Here is a 17,645-nt window from a genome sequence, read left to right on the forward strand (position 1 = left end):
CTCATCCCCAAGCGTCGCTGGGTAAATTCGCAGGAGACTTCCAGGCACCCACGCGTCGATCAGCAGCGGCGCCAACAGCATGCAAGCAAGTGCAACGTGGAGGACCCAGAGGCGACGGGAATTGGAATAAGAACTCTCCAAGCTCATCCAATTGCTCTTCCTTCCGCCATCTTTTTCTTCCCCGAACCAAGCTCTCTGTTTCTCGCCGATTTCGTCGCCTTCGCGCATTCTTGGTTCGATTCCTCGCACACACATCACCAGCAGCCCTATCTTGACCGATTCGAAGAGTTTCTAGCCCTGCCATCGACCACAGCCGCTAGCTCGCCATCATCTTCTTCCTCTGGCCACCAACGAGCAGAGAAGCTAGGTAGCCGGTGAGCTCTAGGTTCCCAAGGTTTTGGGTCTTGTTTGGGCAGTCTAGGAGGTTGGTTAGGTGTCGTAGAGGGTGTGCGTGCTGCTCGCTGTGTTATTTTCGTGGCCAGGGCGGCCGGAACACGCGCGCGCTGCCGTGGCCGGCGCGGTCGCCGGGAGGCGTCGCGGAGCTCTATGCTCCGGCCTTCCCGAGGACCGATTGAGGGCTGGAATGGGTTCGTGGAATGGTGGTGGTGCTCCTCGAGCCCCCTCCCAGTGTGGCCCTCCCAGTGTGGGGAGGCGCCGCCTTGGCCGGCCGGCGTTGGCCTTGGCAGGCCGCCGTCCCCCATGGCGTTCCTCGCCGGGGGTGCTGGGATGTGGTTGTTTGGGGACGCGGGTGGCGCGAGGAGAAGGGGAGGAAGGCCGCGGGCCCAGGGCCGGCCGCCGGCGAGCCGCCAGAGCTGCTGCCCGGCCGTGCGTGCGCCTGGGCTGGGCGGCAAAAGCAGCGAAGCAGAGGAGGCTGCTTCCGTGAGGGGGAAAAGAATGAGAGAGGAGAAGGAAGAAAAAGAAAGAAAGAAAAGAAAGGGGGTTTTGTGAAAATAGTTTAGATTAATCTGGTTTCTTGTGCTAAAAATTTTATATTCATCCAAAAATTGTGAAATAAATTTTGTTAGATTTATTTTACCATTCTTTATGCAATAGAAATATAAAAACTTTAGATTTTAAATGAGGGTTTAGATTTGTTTAATTTTAATATTCAATATAGGGGAATGCCTATATGTTAATTGCAGACTACAATAATTACTGTAGGTCCACGAAAACTACAGTATGATCAATATATATATATGCCCATATGTCTTATTATCTAAATAAATTAAGAAAGCCTTTAAATAAATTAATTTGGGTTTGGATGCTATGTTTTCTGGTGATCATAAGTCATGTATGACATGTTAGTATGTTGCTCAATTGTGTTAGTTTTGTTTGAGCTTTCAAATGAGTTGTGCATGCTCCCTTTTAACAAAACAAGCAATGCACAGGATATCTGTTTAATGAATTCTTACATAGGTTGCTTGAGTAATTAAAATGTGACTTAGGTGGAGGCTTAGCTCCTATGGCATGTTTAATGTAAACCTTACTGCTGTGAGTAGTGTTTGAATGCGAGCACCTATCTTGGTTATAGTTCCCTTATATGTATAGATGTTGCTCATGCAACTCCTGTTTAAGCTTGATATTATTTGCATGTTTGCTAAAGCTAGCTCATGACCTTCATTCATATGGATGCTCAGCCGTGACCTTGTGTCCGTCTTGCTTGCTCTTTTTGATGCATTGTCTATTGTACCTCTGTGCATTCATACATCCGCATTGTTGCATCTCATTTAGGTACACTAGATGCGCGACGTGTGGAACTAAAGGACAAAGTTGAAGCCGAGCTAGAAGATGGTGTACTGGTGGGCCGATCCAGAAGATGGAGGTACCGACTTGAGTCATGCTTGGGCCAGAGATGCTATCAAGCTGGAGCAACTGAAGGCCCGGCCCAAGGTCGGAAGGGCCCAAGGCCTTGTTTCTACTAACACTGACTTAGTGTTAATCCCAGGCAAGCCCCGGAGCATAACCCCTAATTTGAGTATTCAATGTTTATTTAAGTATTTGTGCATTTACGTTTTTAGGAGTTGTATGGAACCCTAGTATGCATGTTTCTCCCTAGGTACCTATGAGTCTATATTAGTATACAAGTGTCGTTAGTATTGCCATGCTTAACTAGGATCCGGTAGAAGTCGAGTGATTGCTGTCACTCACGAGCTATAGGTTTTTGTTATTTATGGAAAAGTGGCTTGAGAATGAATCTGTGAGGAAAGAAAAAATGGAGACCGGGCGGAGAGGAATTGGATTACAGATATGGAATGTTTGGAAAGTGGACCTCCGCCTGTGTCGATTGAGGACCGTACCGTTATTGGCCCTGATGACCGAGGATTGAACAATACTAACCACATACCGGAAGTAGGAGGTAGTCAAAACCGGTAAACTGTGTACCACTTTACGACGATACTTTGAATTCCGTCCTGCTACGCTGGGCGTGGGATGATGGCGGGTGTTGGATTGGATGTCGCCTCCGGGTTCTCCGGGAGTTCACCGTGAGGGGCCCTTCACCTGGGTTTTAGCAGGCGTGGTTCAGATGTCGTGGTAATGATGGAAACAGCTGACGCGTGTGGCCCGGTGTGGTTTGCATGTGTCGTGTGAGTTAGGTCCACCTTGCAAGGTTAAATCGGATCGATTCGCCGTGACTCGCGGATATGAGAGCTTTGGTCACTGCGTCACATCGTAGTAAAAGATTGAAATGAGATTGGAAAGTTGAGATTATGAGATATGACTGTGGTACTCTAAAAAGATAATGTGATCAACCATGCAAGCACTAGATATTCAGACAAACCTAGTTGGTATTTGTATGATAAATTTGAGCTAAAATATTGAAAGTAAGGATCCACTATTAGTAGCTTTTCAGCAAAACAAACCCAGAGCCAAAAGCCTGCATGTCTAGGAGTCGGCTAAGTATATATCATAGTCAGGTAAGTCTTGCTGAGTATTAGTATACTCAGGGTTTGTTGTTATCCTGTTTTCAGGTAACTGCTGCTGGTTGGAGCTAACCAGGATTCACATCGGTGGGCTCGATGTGACGTCCTCACGTCAGCGTAGTTATCGTTGTTTTTCTAAACTAAACTTCTCTTTAATTTCCACTGCATTTTGAACTCTGATATTTTATGTAAACTTGTTTGTAAGTTCTGCTTGTAAATTAACTTTGAGAACTTTTGTCTGCTTGTAATCATCAGTGTTCGTCCTCGTGCGAGACTTCCAGTGTTTTTCGATTCTTAAACCGACAGACATCCGGATTACACCGTTTTAAGTGCACAGTAACTTAATTAACCATTAAGATGATAGTTAGCGCATTTAAGCCGGTTTAATTTGGGTGGTTCTGTTACAGCAAAGATCCAAAGGGAGGAAGGGGAGAGGGAGGGTGTGACATCCCGAAAAAATTACCAAATAAATCACATGCTAAAAATAATTTTCAAAATTCTTTTTCCTCGACGAGCTAAAATAACCCTAAACCCTAGTGCCTCCCCAGAAACTTTCGCCGTCCCAACACCCGATTTCATTCGTCGTTCTATCTTTTCTTCTCCTTTTTCTGCCAACTGTACCTCGCTCCCTCTCTTTTTCCTCGCCGCCGTCCCATCCCGCGCCGCTCGGCTGCTTGTCGCCCACGCGCGACCACCGACCGCGAATCTCGCCGGCATGCGCTCGCTCTTTCTCTCTCTCTCTCCCTTTTATTTTTCTTTTCTTTTTCTTCTTCCATTTTCTTTTCCCTCCTACTCCCCCTTCCTCTCTCCCTTCTCTGCCGCGCACCACGCGCTCCCGAGCGCCGCTCAGCTCGCCACCGCCCGCGCGGACCCCCGCACCCGCCCACGCGCGCGCGCCCCTGCACGCCGAGCCCCTCACCGCCCCGACGCGCGCCCTGCCCACACGTGCGCACGCGCATCGCGTGGCCGCGCCGCTCGCCGCGCCGCCCGCCGCTGATGGCCCGCCCTGGCTGCCTGCCCACGCGCCGCGCGCGCAGCACGCGTTCCACGCGCCCCCAAGACTCGCCACCACCTCCCTGTGCTTCGCCTGGCCGCACAGCGCCGCCGCCTCGCCGGCCGAACCGCACAGGCCGCGCGCAGCGACGCCACAGCGCCCCGCCTCGCCGCCGAGTCACACTGCTCGCGCACAGCCGCCGGACCTCCCCCCCCCCCCCGTGCGCATGCCCGAGCCGTCTTGTCGTCCTCGCTGCCCGCGCACCGTCCCGCGACCCTCGCAAGCGGCCAAACACCATTAATGGCGCCCGCAAAGCTCGCCGGCCGACCACACCGCGGCCACCGCCCCGCGGCTCACCCCACCACCTTACTCGGCCTATAAAGAGGCCTCCGCGCCGCTCCCTCAGCTCCACGACCACCTCCACCGCCGCGCGCCCTCCTCCTCTGCGCAGCAGCGCCACCGCCGCAAGCCTGCTCTGCCGCCGCGCCTGCTTCCCGTGGCCGGCCCGCTCCGCCAACTCCCTGCTCGAGCCAAGGGCCGAGGTAGGTGCCCGGGCCCTTCCTCTCCCTTTTCCTCCCGAGCACAGACCCCTGGACGCCCCTGCCTGCGCTGCCCATGGCCGCCGCCCACCGCCTCGGCCATGGCCGTCGAACCCCTCCCCGCGGGCCCTCTTTCCCGAAATCGAGGGGGGAATCGAACCCCCGCACCTCCCCGCTCCTCTGCTTTCCAGCGAGGGGAAAGGGAGGAAGAAAGGTACTTTTGCCTTTAGGCCCCTGCCTTTCCTTTTAATTCTTAAAGAACCCTCCCACCTCTCTAGTTCATTTACAAAAGAGCCCTTTTCTATTTTCTTTATTCGCAAATAAACCCTTCCACCATAAACTTAATTTATGAATAAACCCCTGACCTTTTTCAGAATAACCCAAATAATTTCTAAAACACCAATCAAGCCCCTGCCTTCTCAAAAATAATTACAAACAGGTCCCTGACCCCTTATTTAACCCCTAAACCTTTATATAACATATCATTTCATGCGCCAAACAATCTCCGATCAACCTGAAACTTTACCACGCCAATGCTAACATAGTTTTAGCCATGCCATTAGGAAACTGCCCAAAAATATTACTCTTATCTCCATATCTTAATTGTTTCCGATCCAAGCTCAACGATAAAACTTTTATTTCTTTTCTTGATTGTGTGTTTGTACGCGTCGTAGATCACGGTGTGAACGAGGGAGAACCCATCAACGAGCAGTACTGTGAGCAAGCGAACGAGGACCAGTTCCGCGACGCCGAACCCGAAGGACAGTACCTCGATCAGAACCTCCCGGAAGGCTTTGAAGACGGCAAGTTCAATTCCACCCTTTGACGCATGCTTTGTCCTAGTTTTTATAAACACAACCTATTGGCCTGATTTATAAAATTGCATATGTTTTGGCTACTGAAAACATGGTTGGATAGCCACCCCTTGATTTGTTATAACCATTCCTTGACCACCTAGATTAATGTCTGAATGTGTTTGGACGTTAATCGCTGCTAGAACGCTTAGGACCTTAAACTCAGTACAACTTGTTTTATAAAAAGAAAATGTGTGAGTGTGTGTGGGAAGGATAAATGTGGAATTTTTAAAGGATGAGTTTAGACAGGATGGATGGCACTTCTGTGTGAATTGCCGAATGGTGTGCTCGTGCCTGTGTGGCAGAGCAAGGAAGGGAGATATCCATCTTGTCACCACTAAGGACCGAGTTGTTGTGTCATCTCACCTAACTCCACTATCGTGCAAACCACTCGACCGTTGAATGGACAACGGCTTAGCATAAACCCCACTAGTTAGTTTGATAGCCATCAGGAGAGCTGAGAGCAACGGGTGATCAAGGAGAAGGGATTAGCTCTGTGTGACTTATGCCCCGGTTAAAACCTCTGTGATAGGTCAATGACCCCTTGGTGGATCTCATGATGGCTAGTCAGGTCTAGCTAAGGTGGGTAATGGCTTTGTTGGGATCTGCACTGACGCTAAGGTGATCGTGTTGTAGTACCCCGCTTGTGGGTAAAGTTGCACACCTCTGCAGAGTTAAGAATCTATTCGAATAGCCGTGCCCACGGTATTGGGCGAGTTACGGTGTGGTCACACAACTAGTGTTTCTTCTGGGAAGGGATGGGTTAGCGTGAGTGATTTTGGGAAAAGTGTCCGACAGTTGTGCCATGTGCTACGGCGGATGAGGAGTCCGGTAGCAGTTTAAAACTTGGATCCTGTGTGGGTCAACAGTACGTGTTACCCGGTACAGGAAAAACTTTCTTGAAAATCCTTTCCTTCAAATGAATCCCTGCATAAAAATTAGCTTTCCGCAAATTAAACCCTAGTCTTATCCTTGACTTACCCGGTGCATTATATTCTATTTATACCCCTCCGTGGGTGTGGTTGGACTTGCTGAGTATGTTTGTACTCACCCCATTCTTAATTTTTATAGAGGAAGACCCAGACTTCGTCCCCAAAGACATCGAGTAGAGGTTCTGTCCTACACCCAACCTTGCATGTGGATAGGGTCACCCGCAGAAAGTTCCGCATGGCGCAAGACTCTGATGACCCCCTCTTCGTAGTTAATATCATCGTGTGGGTGTTAGTTATTATCCTCGCGATAATGGCGCTTCACTGCCCACTTCCGCGTAGGGTTGTACGTTGATGTACCATCTGATATAATAAAAGTGTTATCAGCCTCCTGGGACTGATATTGTATCACTTTTAAGTCTTCTCTTATGAGGGAACGCTTCAGAGGGAGAGAGGGAGTAGTACAAAGGATAACACTACACCTTGCCATCTACAATAATGAATTTGTTGACTAGGACACACGGCTAATTGTGAGAGGAAGGTGCAACACACATATAATATGGAAGCATGCATACATGGGGCTATAGTAAGCATAGATTGAAGAACAAATAAAAGCAAAGAGATTTTGATACGATAAGAACTAAACAAAATTTCTCCATTGCTCATTAATGTTTCAATGTGAATTGATATTTATTTCTATTTATTAGTTGTGGTAGTACATCGAATCACACATGTAGAATTTTCTCTACCAATCTAAAAATAATTTATCACAATATCTAAAACTTGAAAAAAATGTACGTAGCTGGTCCAAAAATAGACAAATATATTTCTAATGAAAATGTACAAACTTTTAAATACATTTTAAATGTACTTTGTTTTCTAAATTTATGTTCGATAAAGATATGCTATGGAATATGATGATTAAAACTATAAATAATAGTTCTTGATCAACGCCAGCGTCCTTAGGATAAAAAATTACGATCAGATGACTAATAAAACTAAAATCTATACATATATTTACTTTGAATTATAAAAGTCAAAAATGCCAGAACAAAAATTAACCAACAACGCTATTTGTGTGGGCCACCTTGCTAGTTAGCATACTATTGCGGGGTTGTGGCTGACTTTCGATTTTTGGATTCTACGGATACCTGAAGATCTAATAGTCTAACTAACTCAAGAGTCCAATAAATAGATAACTTTGGAAATTAAAAAAATAAAAAATTAGCATGTTACAAAAGAGTAATAAATAGATAAGTTTGTAATTAGAAAATAAGAAAATAGAATAGTCCATATCAAGTATGGCTAACAAATAAGAAAAAAATAAGAAAAATACAACATGACCGAAGAGTCTATGTAGAATACAATTAGTAAATAGATAAATGTAGAGTTATAAAATAAAAAATAGAATTTAACCAAAGATTTCATATAAAATGCGGTTAGTAAATAGCTAAATTCGAGGTTTCAAAAACAAGAAAATTAACACTTCAGAAAAATAATTTAAATTTAAAACTAAAAGCATAAGAAAATTAGAAGGTGACCAATAAGTCCATATCAAATATGACTAATAAACAGATAAATTTAGTATTAAATATAAAAATAGTGATTACTTGCATAGCAATTAAGGAGAAAATTAGGAAGAAAACAACTAAATAAATAGCATAGGTCAAATAGAAACAATAAAGAATCTAATTTGAGTTAAAAAAGAATACAAGTTCATAAACATTTCATGCAAAAAATAATTAATAAATAGCTAAATCAAGAATTAGAATTAATAAATTGTAGTCAAATTGTATATGAACTTTGAACAAAAATAGCTAAACAAAAGTGTGTGTCAAATATAATTAGTAAAGAATTGAATTTGGAAATAAAATAATGAAAATGGAATGGACCATAGGGAGCTAAAAAATAGGAGGGGAGAACCATGATTTTATCATACTAAAATGGTGATGTGATTTAGAGTAATGCAAGCCACACATTAAATTTTATTATGCAGGCTATCCATGCAAGTTGTAGGATAGTGTTCGGTGAGATGGAATGGTGCACACAATTAAAAATGTATCTTTAATAACTTTAGGTTAGTAGGCAAAGATCCAAATGGAGGAGTGCAAAGGATAACGCTACTCCTTGCCAGCTACAACAATGAATTTGTTGACTCGGGCACACGACTCATTCTAGTTCGAAGGTGCAACAGACATTTGATATGGAAACATGCATACTTGGAGCTGTAGTAAGCAGAGATTGGAGAACAAATAAAAACAAAGAGGTTTTGATTCGATAAGAACTAAACAAAATTTCTCCACTGCTAATTAATGTTCAATGTGAACTCAAATTTATTTCTTATTAGTTTTGTAAGTACACATCGAATCACTTACGTAGATTTTTTCTAACAATCTAAAAGTAATTTATCACCATAGCTAAAACTCTGGCCCCGTTCGGATGGACGGAAAATCGCTGGCTAGGCTGGGCTGATCAGCCAGCCCAGTCGGCGCAGCACCAGCCGTTCGACTGGAATAAGCCGCGGCGAGCAGGCAAGGGACAACGGCTGCTCCCCTTCGCGTGGCCTCCACGCGGCGCGACTCCCCTCCTCCCTCGCAGCCGGCGGGCTTGGCTCCGGCGCGCGGCCGGCGGGCACTCCTCCCTCGCGGTCGACGCACGCGGCTCCGGCGGCTCGCGGGCTGGGGGAGCTCCGTGGCGCAGGACGTCCTCGCGGCCCCTGCTCCCCTGCGCCCTCCTTCCCCGCCTCGCCCGAGAAGCACACGCCCGCAAGCTGCGACAGGGAGGAGGCCCGCCAGTGCGGCGGCGGAGAGGCTCGCGCGGCACGGACCGGGGCCACGCGGCGGCGGCGCGCACCACCAGCGCTGTGGCGGCGGACCGCGCCTCCCCTGCATCCGGCCTACTACTGGATCCGCCCGACGGCACCGACACGCTCGGCGGCGGCGCGCATGACGCCCTCCACCAGCTGCGGCAAGCAGAGCTCGGCGCCGCCGCAGCCGACGCAGACGCCCGCGCCCACCATGTACCGCTGCACCTCCGCGCGGGTCAGCTCCTGGATCGCCGCCATGAAGTCGGGGCTGACCGGGTACGCCGAGGGCGCCGCGGCGGCGGCGGACGGAGCGGGTGGCGGAGGCGGAGGACGGGATGGTGAGGGCGGCGACGGGGACGCCGGGAGCTCCTGGAACTGGCGGTGGGCGCGATCGTGGTGGAAGCGCTGGTCCGTGCCAGGGAGCGAGAGGGAGGGGGAGGTCAGCGGGTCGTCGTCCTCGACCATATCTGTTCCCAACCGCTACAGTGTTTCCCAGCCTGTGCTGTTGCTGGAACAGTACCCGCTGGCAACCAGCCCGGCCAGCCAGCACTTTTCAGGTAAGCCGAACGAGCCCTCTGAAGCAAAAGTCTTTTCAGCTAAGCCGAACGGGCCCTCTGAAGCAAAAGTGTACATAGCTGGTCCAAAAATAAACAAATATATTTCTAATAAAAATATATAAACCTTTAGATATATTTCTATAATGTATTTTTTGCTAAATATATGTTCCATAAAGATACGCTATAGATATGATGATGAAAAAATGTAAATAATAGTTCTTGATGGACGCCCGTGCCCCTAGGATAAAAAGTTACGATGAGATGACTATACATCTATTTACTTTTAATTAAAAAATCACAAACACCGAAATATAAATTAGCCATTATGCGTGACCACCTCACTGGTTAGCGCCTACACACATGCCAAATTTTTAAAATTTTAATTAAAGTTTAGGCCACTCTATTAGCACTCATGTTTGAATGAGCTAGTGCTAAAATTTATCACTTTCTCCATTAGCACTTTGATCCAAACGGTATCTGAGTAGAACAGCGAGTTGCGGAGCCAGCCAACGAGCTAAGGAGAGGCTCATTCTTCCAAGGTTCCTTCTTCCGGTTCAAGAGGAGGCTCGAGCCCCATCCGCCCCACTGCTAGATCTGCTCAGTGTGGATCCGATGTGTATGTAGTAGCCGGTAGGTATTGCGAAATTTCATCGTCTTCACAATCAATGTTAATTACACGCACTGGTATATGACTGTGAGCTAACACATTATAGATCCTGTTTGGCGCGGCTCCTTCCGGCTCCGGCTTCTGCACTGTAGCAAGTGGAGCCGGAGGAGCCATGTTTTGCAGCTTCCACTGGCACCTATAAAAAACAGCTTCGGCTCCATGGAAACTTCAATGCTAGAGCTGTTTAGGAAATGACCGTTTGATAGAGCTCCTCGAGGAGTCGCTGGTGGAGCTGCTCATGGATAGCACGCAGGGTAAAGCCACCTCCATTGGTGGAGCCAACTTAGCTCTTGAGCACGGTACTGGTATAAGAAGTGGTGCTGCGAGGGGAGATGCATCGGACAGTGAGCATGTGGCGCTCTTGCGTGTACTGTTCACGCACTGTTCACCGATAAAAATCCTATAATAAGCTAGCATACAGTGCACCGTTGGAGGTGGCTAGCTGGGGGCACGCTGTTGCTTGCACACTGTACACACGCCACACAACTCGCTCGCTCGTCGGCATCCAATCAACCAATCCAATCCGCATTGATGCCCTGACCATCGAGACCGCCCAACTAGTCCTCCGATCGACCACCGTACCGCGGTTGGCTGCGGGTCGCCATCTCGCCTCTCACGTGCTGTCGTGTCTGCTGCTCATTGATCGCCACCACAGCCCAATCCAAGATCTAGCGACCTCGATCCCCCAAAATGCACAACCACACATGCATCTTCTACAACAAACCCAGGTGTGCTTCGGCAGTAAACATTCGGTTCTTGGTTAGCCTCCATTGCCATTGCTCTCTGCTCGATCTCTAGCAGACTCGGATCCATTGGCAAGCATGGAGCAGCTCACGTACTACCTGCTGGCGCTCCTTCTCCCTCTCCTGCTTCTCAAGCTCATCGCGAGGCGCGACGGCAATGGCATGAGGCTGCCGCCGGGCCCGTGGCAGCTGCCGGTCATCGGCAGCCTCCACCACCTGCTCGGCAGCCCGCTGCCGCACCGCGCCATGGCCCGCATCGCGCGCCGCCTCGGCGCGCCGCCGTTCATCTACCTCCGGCTCGGGGAGGTCCCCGTGGTCGTGGCGTCGTCCCCGGCCGCCGCCCGCGAGGTCATGAAGACGCACGACGCCCGCTTCGCCACGCGCCCGTGGACGCCCACGACGAGGGTCCTCGTGGAGGCCGGAGAAGGCCTGGTGTTCGCGCGCTACGGCGCGCTGTGGCGGCAGCTCCGCAGGATCAGCGTCCTGGAGCTGCTCAGCGCCCGCCGCGTCCACTCGTTCCGCGCCGTCCGGGAGGAGGAGGCCCGCCGCCTCGTGGCCGCCGTCGCCGCCGCCGCGGCCGGCGAGGGCGGCGGCGCCGTCAACGTCAGCAAGCGGATCGCCGTGGTCGTCACGGACACGGCCGTGCGCGCCATAATCGGCGACCGGTTCGAGAGGCGGGAGGAGTTCCTGGCGAACCTCGCGGAGGGGGTCAAGATCACCTCCGGGTTCAACCTCTGCGACCTGTTCCCGTCGTCGATGCTCGTCAGGCTTGTCAGCGGCACGGAACGCCGAGCGCGGGAAACTCACCGCCGGCACTTCGAGCTCATGGACCTCGCCATCAAGCAGCACGAGCAGCGGAGGGCGGCGGCCATGGCACAATCTGCAGATGGCACCGTGGAAAAGGAGGAGGACCTGATCGACGTGCTCCTTAGGATTCAGAGGGAAGGCGGCCTCGAGGTGCCGCTCACCATGGGTATGATCAAGACCGTCATCCTTGTAAGTTACTATTGCAAGCTTTGATTGTTCACCTTATCACCGATAGATTTCTGATAATTGTGATATTTCTGTTTTACCAGGGAGCCCCGATAAAATTAGTTTCCAAAAGTATCAGTGTTTTAAATTGGGAAAAATTCAATTTTCACCCTCAAACTATCGCAAAAGTCTTATTTTCAACCTTCAACTGTGAAATCGGACAACATAGGCCATTCAAATGTTAAAACCGGACAAATTTGGTCCTTGGGGTGGTTATGAATGTGGTTTTGTATTTTCTAAAAAATTAAATAAATCTAATTAGATCTAAAAAATAAAAAACTAATTCACTTTAAATCAGAAAACTAGTACCAAATTTTTTTCTAAAAATGTAACATATCTATTATTGCTCCATCTGAATTTTAGTTATTAAAAATAAGCAATCAAATATTATGATTTATAAACATAAAAAAATAGATCTGAATAGCTCACAAGTTATGTAACAATATATAGTTTACATTTTTAGAAAACTTTTGATACCTATTTTATAATTTTTTTACTTAAAATGAATTACTTATAAATTTTTTAGTGTAAAATTGAATATTTTTAATTCTCATAAAATGAAAAACCACCTTCAAAATCATCCTAGGGGCCAAATTTACCCGGTTTTGACGGTTGGATGGCTTATGTTGTCCGGATTCGTAATTGAAGGTTGAAAATCGGATTTTTGCCATAGTTGGAGGGTTGTAAACCAGACTTTTTCTTTTTAAATTCAACACGCCATTCAACTAATGGGCCATGTCAGAGCTTCCTTGTTTAATTTAGCGACAAAATGTAAACCCTAGGCCATCATTGATTCCTTGTTACAATTGGACATTGAGCTTCCTTGTTTGCATATATAGGATATGTTCGGTGCCGGGAGCGAGACATCAGCAAACACACTCCAATGGGCGATGTCAGAGCTCGCAAGAAACCCAGAGGTGATGCACAAGGCGCAAGCCGAGGTGCGTGAGAAGCTTCAAGGCAAGCCAATGGTGGCCGAAGATGACCTTGCCGACCTGAGGTACACGAAGCTCATCATCAAGGAGACCCTGAGGCTGCACCCGGCGGTGCCGCTGCTGGTGCCAAGGGAGTGCCGGGAGTCCTGCAAGGTCATGGGGTACGACGTCCCCAGGGGAACCACCGTGTTCGTCAACGTCTGGGCGATCAGCAGGGACCCCGGGCACTGGGGTGCCGACGCCGCGGCGTTCCGGCCGGAGCGGTTCGAGGCCGGCACGGCGGCCGACTTCAAGGGCACCGACTTCGAGTTCACGCCGTTCGGGGCCGGCCGGAGGATGTGCCCCGGCATGGCGTTCGCGCAGGCGAGCATGGAGCTCGCCCTCGCCGTGCTCCTCTACCATTTCGACTGGGAGATGCCGGGTGGGATGCTGCCGGGGGAGCTGGACATGACGGAGGAGATGGGCATCGCCGTCCGGAGGAAGAACGACCTTTACCTGCGTCCGGTTGTCCGTGTGCCGCCGCATGTAACACCATAGAAGAACTTCTCGTCATGGTGAGGTCCTCGCTCTTGTGCCGGACCGAGGAGATCTAGGCGCTTATTTGTAAATAAGCAGGAGTCTTTATGCAAAATATTGGATCTCTATTATTAGTGCCAATCCAAAGTATGGATGTTTTTATAAAATATGGAGCTAGTATTTACACAAAACACTCTAGTTTGGATCATGTTAATGGCCGCGATCCAAACCAGGGGTCTTAGTGGAAAAGTTTGATAAGGTATTTTTTTTGATAAGGTAATTTTATAAACCAGCTATTTGGAATTTCCTCGGGAAACTAAAGTAATACTTAGAGATTGATGCACAAGATAATTACGGAATCATCCGGTTTTTATATACATGTAGTTTTTTAACACCTCCCATGCTCCGCCGTTGTCGAGAACGACGATTTCTCGGTCATTCTTGCGAGTGGGCATGCTCACGCTGGTCGCCAGCGACATTTGCCAAGCGCCAGGGTTAGGGGAGGAGAGGTTACTCCGTTACTGGGAGCATGGCTGCACGCCAGAGTTGCTGCAGGGCAGTATATATGATGTAAACATCGCTACAAATTACAAGGTTGTCTGTAAACACACATGGTCTTTCAACAAACTGCCTTCCTTTTACCCAAAAGCCGAACAATCTATGATCTTTCTTATGATGTCACATCCACAGAACTGAAAAGAACAAAAAGAAATCCAGAGGCCGACAAGGAAAGGAAAGGAAACGAAGGTAACAATTTCAGCTGCATCATTCCAGTTGGCACACGTCATTCTCATGATGCAGAGATCTGTTTCAGTTATGATATGATGCTACGGTTCCTCGGCATCATTTATTCCAGCACTGGCAACGAGTTCTTCTGTCAAAGAAAACAACCCGACAATCTCCCTTTTAGCTTCAAGAATCACATTCATTTTCTTCTTTGGTTCCATTTTGGAAGCACCCTCGCTAATGTTTGCATTTCGGGGTGCAAGCAAATTGGTACCAGAATCGGTTCTGCCACTTCTCAAGAATGCTTTAGTTATATCTGCAAGCTTCTTCAACATAGTACTAGCAGCTAGTGCCTCCCCCTCCACAGATTCGATTTCATGCCTTCGGAGCTCCACTTCTTCCACATTATTGTCTTTGGTTGCCTCATCAGCAAGGCTAGACATTCTCCTCGCGTCATTGGGATCTATGGATAGCTCCTCCAATTTGTCTAGTTCCTTATCCCTCACATCTAATCTTCTAAGTACTGCCTTCAGCTCTAGGTCTTTTGTGTCAAGTGCTTTATATGCAGCTTTTAGGTCCGTGTCCTTCTGTTCTAAGGATTCTTTCAGCATGCCAATGTCAGCCTCCAGTTGATTATGTTTATGCAAATTGGACTCGAGGGCTGTGCCTGTGCTTAAAATTTCATCATCGAGCAAGTTATAAATGTCAAATTCTTCACCTTCTACAGAACCTATAAGATTGCCTGTGAGCTTAACTATCTTTTGCACCACAGATTCAGCTTGTGAGCGTCCTAATCTCATCTTATCCAATTCATCCTGCATCAATTGTATACGTTGCTCTTTATCCTGTAGTTCGGATATAACCTGAACAAGTTGATCCTCCTTGGTATTTATCATCTGCTGAAGTTCAACAACTTCATTGTTAACTTCATCAAGTCTCCGCTGTGTCTCTAGAAGCTCCAAATCCTTCTCTTGAACTGCAAATTGTATGGAGTCCACCTTCAGTTTCAAATCTTCAACTTCGTGTCTTGCCTCTAACAACTCACTCTCTTTTACTTCGACAAGCTTTTGTGAATTCAAGTACCCATTCTCCTTCTGTGCTAGCTCCTCTTGAAGCAACTCTACCTCCTTGGTTTTCTGTTCCAAGCTCTCCCTTTCTTTAGTTAACATAGCCTCTAGGGACTCAACCTTCTTCATCTCCTCGAGTAACTGCGATTCAAGTTCACTACAGCGAGATTGTACAGCACTGAGCTCATTTGTCTTTCCTTGAATCTCCAGTTGAGCAGCTTCCAGATTCTGAGTATAAGAAATAAGCAATGCTTTTTGGTCTGTGAGTTCCTGCACTTGCTTACTCAACTGTGCTGCTTGGTCTTCAATTTGCCTGCGAGAGAAGGTGAAAGCCTCTTTTGAAGCCATTAGTTCCGAACGCACAGCATCCAGCAAAGACCTCACACGTTTGAAGTCATCGATAGTATCCTTGATATTATCTTTATCCTTGGATGCCATTTGCGCCAGCTTCTTTAACTCTTGCTGCGCTGCTATCCATCCTAAATTCTGCTTCTCAAGTTCCCGTTCTACAACTTTCAGTTTCTCCTCATTAGCTTTCCTCAATTCATTTGATCTGGCAACCTCAGTTTCCTTTCTTTCAATTTCATTCTGGAGCTCCCTAATTGTTGCTTCTTGCCGTGCAAGGGCCCGATTAGCTACAAGAAGCTCTTGTTCCTTGGACTCAATCTCTGAACGCATCAAGTTTGCTTCCTCGGTCTTCTTCAGCATATCCTGTTTAAGCTTATCCACTTCAATCACCTTCTTGGAAAGTGCAGCTTGTGAACTAACAATTTTCTTGTCCTGTTCCTCGACCAGAAGCTTCAGATTATTGATCTGCCTAACCTGTAAAGATAAATCTCTACTCGCCCTCATCAGTGCTTTCTCCATTTCATGTTGTCTCGAATACGCTTTGATGATGTCTTCCTCCCTCTGATCCAGGTCCTGCTTCGTCTGGTTGAGCCTTGACCGATCAACAGAAACTTTCTTCTCCGCATCCCAAAGGTCCCTCTCTTTCTTCCTTAGGATAGATAAGGCAGCCTCAAATTCAGTCTTCAGGACCTCGATGCTCATGCTCAGCTCCCTATCCTGAGACGCACTTGGATCTAGGCTCTTTGTCTTTGCGAACAATCGCTCCAATAGTTCCCTAGCGGGCTCCGTCCCATTGTCACCGTTAGTGATATCTGATTTAACACCCTTTACAACAGAGCTGATCAAAGGGCGAGAACATTTCATATGCTGCGCCTGAGAAGCTGCCAGGAAGCTCAGCCTCTGCCGGAACAAAACCTGAGAGGTTGGAGGAAACAATGCATGGGAGGACTGTTAGGATAATGACAGGGCCGCAAGTGAAGACATCCATGCACATGAAAAATTGCTCAAGTTGAAGAACTGAAATGAATTTTTTACTTAAAATATCACAATTCACAACTGCTAATTCATGTTCAAATTTTGGTATAACATCTAGTCATCTATTACTACAAAAATAAAGATCTTTGTTTCCACGATACTTGTGCATTAAATGCAACAAAAGATCTCACTGCAACGGCGATTCTATTAACCTGATACGCATACTGAATCAACCACCGCGAAAATGCAGCCAACAGAAAATGGGTTAGAAATCCAAATCTCATCTTTTATTTTGAAACAGAGGTAAACATCATGATGAGAAACAGCAAAGGTAAGAGGGCGCTCACGTGAGTGGCGGCGCGGCGAGGCCGGGAGGCGCTGCGGAGAGCGGCGGCAGCGGCGGCCGCCCCCGCCGCCGGCGAGGAGGTGGAGGTGGAGGAGAGGGGCATGGGCGCGGAACATGGGGCGGAGGGGTATCGCGGCAGCCCGGGAGCGATCGGACGGATGGCGACGCGCGGGCGGGCGGGCGGGCGGGCGAGCTGCGGCCGAGGCGAGAGCGGCGGCTGCGGAGAGGGATGAGGTGGTGGAACCGGGGGCGCCCAGGCCCAGCCGCGCGTGTGGAGCGCAGCGCAGCGCGGATGACGCGAGGAGCACGAGAGACCTGTGTTTTTTTTCTTTTCTTTTTTAATTATTACTTTTCTTTCGGTTTCTTTTCTACGATTTTTTTTAAACTAGCACAGTGTCCATGTGTTGCAACGGGCAATAATAGATCTATATAATACGATTAACTTTGTGTTCATTCACTTCATGTACGGGCTGAGCTGTGATTGTACGAGACATTGATTATGTGTGTTCCTATTGATTTGTCCGGACTCCATTATGATTCAGATTGCTTACTCAATTTTCTTACAATTTGATCAAATACAATTCTATTACAATTTGATGATAAATTGAAACGCTATGACGACGATCCCTCTGTTCGGCCGGTAATTGTTGACTTGCATCTTTGGCAAGCTCCATGATGGACTTTGACGCG

At 47.9% G+C, this 17,645-nt stretch overlaps 2 protein-coding genes and 1 long non-coding RNA gene across 3 annotated transcripts; 2 read left to right on the forward strand and 1 right to left on the reverse strand.

Moving 5' to 3' along the window:
- LOC120677282 lies at nt 1-2,194 on the forward strand. The gene is made up of 2 exons (XR_005676261.1): nt 1-374; nt 1,732-2,194. It is a non-coding gene; the product is annotated as an uncharacterized LOC120677282 (long non-coding RNA).
- Nucleotides 2,195-10,717: 8,523 nt separating this feature from the next.
- LOC120677504 (desmethyl-deoxy-podophyllotoxin synthase-like) lies at nt 10,718-13,785 on the forward strand. The gene is made up of 2 exons (XM_039958687.1): nt 10,718-12,006; nt 12,882-13,785. Exons 1-2 carry the CDS (start codon nt 11,089-11,091, stop codon nt 13,512-13,514), a joined length of 1,551 nt encoding a protein of 516 aa, XP_039814621.1. The 5' UTR covers nt 10,718-11,088; the 3' UTR covers nt 13,515-13,785.
- A 254-nt stretch (nt 13,786-14,039) lies between these two features.
- LOC120677335 (myosin heavy chain, embryonic smooth muscle isoform-like) lies at nt 14,040-17,406 on the reverse strand. The gene is made up of 2 exons (XM_039958522.1): nt 16,957-17,406; nt 14,040-16,549 (listed from the first exon to the last, which is right to left on the reverse strand). Exons 1-2 carry the CDS (start codon nt 17,056-17,058, stop codon nt 14,321-14,323), a joined length of 2,331 nt encoding a protein of 776 aa, XP_039814456.1. The 5' UTR covers nt 17,059-17,406; the 3' UTR covers nt 14,040-14,320.
- Nucleotides 17,407-17,645: the final 239 nt, after the last annotated feature.

This window comes from Panicum virgatum, chromosome 1K (genome assembly GCF_016808335.1).
Source record: "Panicum virgatum strain AP13 chromosome 1K, P.virgatum_v5, whole genome shotgun sequence".
Taxonomy (NCBI): domain Eukaryota; kingdom Viridiplantae; phylum Streptophyta; class Magnoliopsida; order Poales; family Poaceae; genus Panicum; species Panicum virgatum.

Bases quoted from the DNA above. Each gene is read 5' to 3' on its own strand.
- LOC120677504 (XM_039958687.1), top strand. From the start codon at position 11,089: ATGGAGCAGCTCACGTACTACCTGCTGGCGCTCCTTCTCCCTCTCCTG. The intron at 12,007-12,881 runs GTAAGTTACTAT...TTGCATATATAG, and splicing joins TGATCAAGACCGTCATCCTT to GATATGTTCGGTGCCGGGAG.
- LOC120677335 (XM_039958522.1), bottom strand. From the start codon at position 17,058: ATGCCCCTCTCCTCCACCTCCACCTCCTCGCCGGCGGCGGGGGCGGCC. The intron at 16,550-16,956 runs GTGAGCGCCCTC...CCAACCTCTCAG, and splicing joins CTCGCCGCGCCGCCACTCAC to GTTTTGTTCCGGCAGAGGCT.